Source organism: Carya illinoinensis, chromosome 7 (assembly GCF_018687715.1).
Source record: "Carya illinoinensis cultivar Pawnee chromosome 7, C.illinoinensisPawnee_v1, whole genome shotgun sequence".
Taxonomy (NCBI): domain Eukaryota; kingdom Viridiplantae; phylum Streptophyta; class Magnoliopsida; order Fagales; family Juglandaceae; genus Carya; species Carya illinoinensis.
Window position 1 is genome coordinate 5,583,034 of NC_056758.1, and position 8,930 is coordinate 5,591,963.

General features: G+C 33.5%; 1 protein-coding gene across 1 annotated transcript; it reads left to right on the forward strand.

The window, feature by feature from the left end:
- Positions 1–3,954: 3,954 nt before the first annotated feature.
- On the forward strand, positions 3,955–4,866 carry LOC122315200 (uncharacterized protein At5g65660-like). The gene is made up of 2 exons (XM_043130998.1): positions 3,955–4,343; positions 4,462–4,866. The coding sequence occupies exons 1-2, from the start codon at positions 4,110–4,112 to the stop codon at positions 4,630–4,632; spliced, it is 405 nt and encodes a 134-aa protein (XP_042986932.1). The 5' UTR covers positions 3,955–4,109; the 3' UTR covers positions 4,633–4,866.
- The last annotated feature ends 4,064 nt before the right edge of the window (positions 4,867–8,930 follow it).

Sequence of the window (8,930 nt, forward strand, 5' to 3'; positions counted from 1 at the left end):
GGTTGCTCAGCGTAATGGTGAAACGGGTTGCTGTCAGAAAACTCTTTTGCAGAAAGAGAGTGACGGTGATGCAGTTTGTTAGTGAAACGGTGTGCTGTACCTGTGAAGTTTGTGGGCTGCTGTCAGACGGGCAATAAGCTTGTGGGCATACGGGCTTAGGAATGCTAAGTGTGTTTTCAGTTTGTTTGTTTTAGTGGTTTGTTAGGGTGTTTTTTTTTTTAGGTTTTAATAAACCTTTTTTGATATAGGCTAGTCCCTCTCCTCTTTTGTGGATGAGGGTTGTGAGTCCTCTCCTCCTTTGAAGGGTGAAGGTTGGGTAGTTCCTCTCCTCTCCTGGAGGGTGTGGATGTTGAGTGTTTGTTTTTTCTTGCAGACAAGTCGAGATGGACACTTCTATTTTAACAGAGTCTCGCATCTCAGTATGGGGTTGTCTTTAGAGAGTTTAGAAGTTTTAGACATTGTCCAGCGCAATGAAAGTTGTGTGCGGGGGAGCGTATAACCGTTAGTTAGTTGGCTTGTAAGCGAGGCTTGTTACCTATTTTTATTGGTCACAGCTGTAACTTCCTTCATTCAGTAATGAATTGGAGCCTATTTCAAAAAAAAAAAAAATAGAGACACAATCACTTAATTTAGTCAAATGGTTGTGTTCCTTACTAATGCTTGTGCCTTTTCACTAACCCGTACCTTATAGTCTATAAATAGAGACCATTTGTGTACAACTCTGTAGCATGCAATTCCTTCATAAAACACCAACCCGTGGGATAAATACCCTAACGAGCCTGTCACCATTTTGAGAAAACACCTACACGTCTGTTCTTCATTTTCTAACGGTGGTATCAAAGCTATTTCAAGAGGCAAGTGTTTGGTTGAACAATTACACTTGGGTAATAAAACCATTTACGGTGGTTTTGTAACTATGGCTTAAAAAATTCTCCAAATTACAATGAAAGAGGCATATAACGGTGGGAGGGTTTTAATTCATTGATAATCTATAAAATTTGATTATTAGTTATTATTTTGAAGAAAATCATTGAAAGCTATTTACCTAGAGGGAAAATAAGTGAAGCCTGAGATAAAAATGTCCAAAAACTCTTCAGAAAATTTTTCGGCCGGTCGACAGCATCCCTCGCCGCCACTAGAATTTGAGAGTGTTGGGGACACTTCAAACATTGCACCATCACCATCCATCACGTTGGAAGAGGAAGAGTGTTGGAGATTATCATAAACATGTTTTTGTGAATATAAGGAAGAAGATGATACTGTTGGTTGAAACGACGACCAACGGTCATTATAACTCAAATTCTTTAGGGCTAAATGGCATTGCTGTTCAGCCAGTTAAAAGGATTCCAAACAAAATGGTGTTCTTTTGATTGTGGCTACCAATTCTTCTCTAGTTATAAACGATGTTATTTCAAACAAAGTCAAACACGATGTCGTTCCAAGAATCGAGCCGACCCATATACCGAAGTAGTATGCTGAACTGTTGATTGAGCCATTAACTGAGCCAAAAATTGGTCTTCGCTTGAACTAGTTGACTTGATTTTTTGAACTGGTTTAGAGTCAAGACCAATTTTCACGTTTTTGGTTGTTTTAAGTCATTTTAACCCCTATTTGGTCCGTTCAAAAGTCGTTACTCTCCTGGTTCTATGCCAAATCATTATAGGGCATCAGCTACTCGAGAAAATCGCTAGAAGTTCTTTGAAAGAAGAGAAAATTCAAGGAAAATTTGTGAGAACACTTGATCGAAGCACTACTTCCATTATTCTTCTTATTTGAAGTACAACAGGAGGACTTCTAGGTTTGTTATTAATGGTACCAAAGAAAAGTATTGATTCCTTAGGGATTGAAAAATTAAATGGAAGGAATTTTCGAGCCTGAAAAATGCATATAACTTTTCTTCTAATGCATGGAAAGACTTAATAATTAACAACGTCGAAGTCATATAAAAATATGGAAAATGGCCAACGTGGAAGTAAAAGCTGCGTAAGAACTAGAGACAAATGAAAAGAACATAATGCTTGGGCAAGAGCCTTGATTTTACATTGCATGAATGATGAAATCATTCCTCTTTTTGAAGACTATGAATTTTCTAAAGAAATTATAGATGTAGTTGAAGGCAAGTATGGATTGGGGTCTGATACTTATATATAATTATTATTATATAAGTATAATAGGATTTGCATGAAAGAAGATGAAAGCATGAGCGATCACGTACTTCAAATGAAATTGATTACGATAGAATTATTTGATACTGGTCATCTTCTTGTCAATAAAATGCAAGTTACAACTATATTCAATAGTTTCTCTTCATCTTGTGAACACATCATTACTTTCTTAACATGTAGAGGAAATAAAATAACAATAACTTCACTCTCAGTACTTTTGGTACTTGAAAAAGAACGGATGAAGAGGAACAGAGAGAATTGATCATCCAATTTAATGAATCAATGATGGCTTAAGACATGTTCTCTATACAACAAGATGAAACAAAAATAGTTTAAGAAAAGAATTGGTTAAAAAAGAGTTGAACTGAACCATTAAATGGAAACTAATTCAAATGTGGGAGGAATGAGTTTAAGTTAAGATGTTTTATGGAGTTTTGAGAAATGTGAGATAAAAAATTGAATAAAAATATTAGAAAATTAAAATATTGTTAAAATATAATTTTTTAATATTATTATTGTTTTAGGATTTGAAAAAATTGACTTGTTTTTTGTGTTTTGTTTAGAAGTTTAGAAAATTTGTAATAATTAGACGAAAAAGTCAAAAATTTGAAATTTTAAAAAGTTAAAAATAACAATATTTGAAAGTTGAAATGAGATGAGATGATATGAAATGTGTTGAGGCCATCTTGAAACCATTAGATAGAATCTCCATTGGTTGCCGCAGGGCAAAAACCTGCACTGCATTTGCAGGGTTAAGGGCTAGTTTGGATTCAGATAGTGTTTCATCTCAACTCATCTCATAATTATAATTTTTTCAAATTCTCATACAAAATATAATAAATAATTCAATTTTTTCAAATTAAATAATAATAATAATATTTTATTCAACTTTTAATTTTAATCTGAAATCATCATCCCATCTCTAAATTCAAACCTGTTTGTCATAAAACAAGTTGAACAGAATTTCAGAATTCAAATGGCAAACGGCACATCTTCAAGGGCTAGCACTAGTGGTCTCCAGCATTACAAAGTATTCATATATCAGTGCCTTTATGTACCGTCTTCGCATCATATCCCCCAAATGCTCAATTCTTCTATATATGTTCAGAAAGGCCTCCAGTGGTATGTATAAAAGAACTTGAGACAACATGTAAAAAACAACATCTGTTGCAGTCTAGCGAGAAAAAATGGAAACTTTTTAAGGTGATAGGCTGACCAGAGCATTGTTAATGGGTTATTTATCTTTATTTTCATCTTTGAATTTGAAGAATATGTTTTTAAAATGGTCTATATTGGTTTATTCATATCTATAATTATAAATAACTATATATAGTGCTTATTCAAAGATGAAGACCTCATTTTCCTTTTTCAAACTATATTTTATTATTTTTTCTCTCGCCTCCCAACTCTCTCTTTTCTCTCTTTTTCACTCTTTTCTTTTTTCTCTTCTCTCTCTTTATTATTTTATTATTATTTGATCAAAAAATACATAATCCAATCTAAGAATTTTTTTTTATATTCAAAATCAATTTTAAAAAGATATAATTTTGAATATAAAGATAAAGAATTCATTACCAATCCTCCTACTATTTTTCAATATCAAATTCATGCACTGCATTCACATTGATTTTACACACAGTTTTCTGCCTTCATTTTGGTTTTCCATCTTCACACTTCTTTAAATGAGTTGTTTATTCCCTCCACCCAAACAAAATACAAATGCTTTTTAGCAGCACCAAAGAACGTAGGCCCCATATCTTTCCGTACCATGGCCTGGACGTACCTTTAGCACATACCCACCACCACCTCTTCCCCATTCTTTTTTGTATATAACTTCCAACTCTCCTCCTCGCCTTTCCGCAAACCCCTCTATAGCATTCTCTTCCCCGTTCTCTTCCTCCTCCAAACGCATGAAAGAAGGAACAAGTCCAAGTTCTTCAAGTGATGGACAGCCAGGATCTTTCTTCGCCACCCCACATGGACGCATCTCGTCCATCCCTTGGTTTCCCCCTCGGCACTGCCCTCCTCCTCATCATCATCCTCAGCTTGAGTGGAATCTTCTCCTGCTGCTATCACTGGGACAGGTTCAGATCTCTACGCCACTCTTTCTCCCAGGACGACCCAGATCACCATACAGATATCGAAGCTTCACCCTCCAAATCTAAACCCATATGCACGGTATATATAAACCAATAGTTTAATCTAAATTGGTGAAAATTTATTCTCTGTTTCATTGTTTGTTTCAGAATTTTAACAGTGACTGACGTATATTTTCTGGGTTGTTCTTTTTTAATAGAATCAAAAGCAAAATCAAAGCCAAAGCTTGCCTGTGTTGATGCCTGGGGATCGGATTCCAAAGTTCATAGCATTGCCATGCCCACGTGAACCTCCACGTCCAGAAAAAGTTGTGGTAAAAGTGCAAAAGCCACTGAAGCCACCACCACGTCTGCCAGTGCCTTTGTATTAGCGAAAAGAAAAAGGGACTCATGAATTGATGTAAATATATGTGACAACGATGGAAGCTTATTTTACCAACTGCAATTATTCCCCTTGTGATAGTTCGATTTTTAGCAATATTGTTAGGCCCATGAGAAAAGGTCGATTTGTAATTTTATTTTTTTAACCAGTTCATCATGATTTCCCCCAAAATTTTGTATAAATCTTGTACATATCCAAATAGAGGGAAGATTATTCAGTAGCAGCTTGATTAAAATCCATTTTTTGGTTGCTTAAGTTTCAATGCTTGACTTTGTTAATTTGGTCATTTAATTGACAGAAACTATGCTTTGTTTTATTGGCCTATAACTTGCTCTATTAGAAGCCTCCTCATGGTGAGTTTGATCTGAAGAATTTAAACCATTTGTTTAATTAGCTACCAAGCTTTACCAAGCTTTACCCAAGCTTTACCCAAACTGTGATGATAAGATGGCCAACAAAATAGGGAAATTTGAGTATGATGGAGTTTGGTTTGTTTATTTTCTTCTTTTCTAGAGAATATAATGGAGTTGCTTGTAGCGTACGTACTATGTTAGTCTAATTAATTTGTTGGTTTATTATATATTATATTGAGTAGAATCGGCCATGGGGGGTCCGTCCTGCAGGGGAATGGACACTTTATTTATTGGAAGCAAATATCATTTTAAGTATATATGGCTTAGAAGTCAAGCATATATATATATATATATATATGTATGTATATAGGTTGTGCTCATGATTATGTTGAATCGTTGATAAGTATGTCAAATCTTTCAAATGAGTTTTGGTTGGTAGATAGTCTCCTTTTGCTCTAATTTTAGTTTTGGTGATTCTAGCACTTGTCTGCCACGTCCTAATAACAACATTAATTTGGCATCCAAGATACATTTTTTTTTTTTAAAGGGCATCCAAAGTTCTTGTTTGGAAACTATCTCATCTCATCTCCTTCTTAAGTATCATAAATAAAAATACTTTTCAATATCAAATCTTTAACTTTTTCATCTAATCAAAATAATTCAACAATTTTAAATTTTAAATAAAAATAATATTAAAAAAATTCTATTATAACAATATTTTAACTTTATAATATTTTTATTTAATTTTTTTCTCTCATTTTTCAAAACTCAATAAAATATCTTAATTCAAATCATTTCATTATTATTCATAAATTTCTCATCTCATATTATAATCTAAACGAGCTTTTAGTAAGAGATCATAATTTATAAAAGAGGAATACTAAATATAAGTAGAGGGCGTGCAACCTCTTTTATTTTTTTTTTAAAAAAGAACTCATGATAAAAATATAGGTTTTTTCAAAGACGTCTTTTTTATTATTATTATTATATTTTCCAAAAGAATTTGCACGATGTTCTCACACTCTAAGCATGCACAAATAATTCTCCTTCGTGAAATAGAAAGTAGAGATTTAAATCCATAATTTTGAAGGGTAGACAGCTTCCATGTTCTTAGAAAATTATGTCGGTGTATGCTTTTATCTTATCATTCTCTCTATCTCTCCGACTCTCTCCCCTATAAGAGTTATTTAGGGACTCGGTCTCCATATCTCAATCCTACTTATTTCAAGTTTTTTCTTTTTTAAAGAGAAAATACATTTCATTCATCACTGAGTTCGTTACATTTTTTTTATCATGTACAATCAACTTGTGTATATGCGAAGGACCATCCTCGATCCAACACATTTCTTCTTCATTCTGTAATTCTAATTTTGGTAGCTGATGGGCCACTATATTAATTTCCTTCCCTATGTGCAAAAGACACAGACCACCATTCTCTTTGTCCTATGATCTTCTTTATGTCTTCTATGATTTTCTTCAGAATTTACTGCATCAATGACAACTTTTGCGTCACCTTTGAATATGGCATCTCTCTCAGCTCATTGCACATTTTCATTGCCTTCCATAGAGCATTACTTTATGCTATAAAAGGAGATGCAATATAATATTTTGGATTAGACATTGAGGCCAGAACATCACGATTGCTATCTCTTATTACAATTCCAACTCCCATTTTCTGTATCTTAGCATCATAGGCAGCATGAAAGATGGCTTTACATCTTGTGCAATAAAATTAAATGTGAAATAGCACTCGTGTAATAAAATTGAGCATAGAGAGACAAAACATGGAGTCCTATTATGGACGGCATCGACAATTGAAAGAGCCCAACCACAAGAATATCATGACATTTATATCCTAATTTAAAACTTGGTTAAATTAGAGTCTTAGACCACTTTCTATCCTTTTGCCAATACTATAAGATTGTACTCCTTGGACCTTCCGTTCCGTGCTTGTTGAGGTACATTTCCCTTTCTTTCTGGTTCACATTCCTTTCCACCCGTACTGTACTCTGACATTGACCCTCCTTTTTCTCTCCTTGGTTCTTTAATTTAGACTAAAAAAAAAAAATAAAGAACTGTCCCCACTGCATGCCCATCCACACTTTTCTTACGCCACTCAAATTAACATCATCAATCTTACTCAAACATGTCAAGAAAATCACACTTTTCTCTTTAGCTTTCGTGGCTTCTTTGATTTGCTCATATTAAAACATCACAAACATAGAATATAGTCTGCCCGTCTTCAAACCCTTTTCATAGCAAAGATGGTCGACACGTAATTTGTTTACCAACACTTTTCAGGGATGTCTTTTTTAAAGTTGATTGGTAAGGCAAATCAATTTGAGAAACCATTTAATCAAAATGGGACTCAATAATCTTATGAAATTTCTAAGTTTGTTAGGATTTAATCACTCATATGTGTATTCTACGTTACTTTTAGTTTAGTCTTTCTCAATACCCTATTCTACAAAAGTTTTTCCGACCCATGTTACAGAATCAATCAGGCAAATTTCATTTGATTGTCTAGCCCTTATAATCAATTCCATCAAACTATGTCAGCGCGTAAAGAGAATATAAATCAACTTGACTTCTTCTATTTACAATTTTTTGTTTTATCGAGGGGCTCATTCTTCTTCTATTTATATGTTTTATAAATAAAATTTTATTTTTTTTAATTTTTATTTCAGTTTGGTCTATATATGCCAATGCAACCGCCTACTCCATACTTGAGAGCATAGAGATCAGGGCTTCAAAGAAAACTCAACCTGCCCCCACTTTGTTTGCTTTTGAATTCAAAGAAAGTTCAGAGAAAAAACAGGGACGCTTTAAACGTACGGATGATACTCACGTTATCCAATGGGACCCTTACACACCAAATTCACATGGAGACAGGAGCCGAGCCCTTGGATAGACAATTCCTAGTGGTTTCTGAGTGGCCTTATCCCAACAGAGCCTGAATGATGTAACACTGCATTTTTCTTTTCCATGTTGTTTTTTAATAGTAACAAAGATTATTGTCTTAATCCAATGGGAGAAGGAGGAGAAACATATATGGTTTTTAGCTAAAAAGAAGATAAAAACAAGTTGATGACAAAGCTGCATGGATTCTCATCATGTCTAGTTGTATAAAACAATAATCAATAATCTTTCGAAAAAGGGTAGATTCTTCTAGGATTTAAATTAATTGGGTTTGATGCACTGACCGCGTTAAATGTGGAATTAAATTATATATATATACATATATGAGATTATGAAATATACTTATAAACAAATTCTACTAGGGAAAAAAGGAAAAATTTCGAATATTTCTTTAGATTTTCTTTCTCTCCATCCAAACATCTGTATAAAAAAAACGTGAATCTTAATTTGTCAAAACATCTTTATCTTAATTTCCATAATAAACAAAAAGCGAAAGCAACTTTCACAAAACTTAAAAGAAACTCTTGTAAAAAGCTTATTCCGTTCATATTTTCAATGGATCTTGCCGATTTTCAAATTTCAATATGAACACCTCTACGAAACTTTGTCAATTTAATTATATACATATTTGAAGGGTCCAATCACTTTTATAAAAGCTTACGTATATAAAACCTTATCTCTAAAAGCTGTAAAAGATTTCAAGAAAATCTTAAGCATAAACATCCCAACATGATAGAGCGAGAAAAGATATTCATGTTGATTGGAGTGGGGTACTACTAAACACAAGAAAGCATCCAAGTACTTGTATAATAGTTATAGTGGAAATCCTCGTAATAAAGTTAGGTATAAATCATAGAAAGCATGCATTTGTAATGATTAATTTTCCTTTCCTTTCTCTAGCTAGTAACTCCTTTCGATCCATTTTTATTCTAGCTAGCTAGTACGTACCTCTTGGATTAGTTGAAGAGTTGTTCATGTAAATCATGTAATCGATCTCTAGCTGCTTGGAACCATC

Excerpts from the sequence above, each read along its gene's own strand:
- LOC122315200 (XM_043130998.1), top strand. The coding sequence starts at position 4,110 with ATGGACAGCCAGGATCTTTCTTCGCCACCCCACATGGACGCATCTCGT. Across the intron at positions 4,344-4,461 it reads AATCTAAACCCATATGCACG|AATCAAAAGCAAAATCAAAG; the intron begins GTATATATAAAC and ends CTTTTTTAATAG.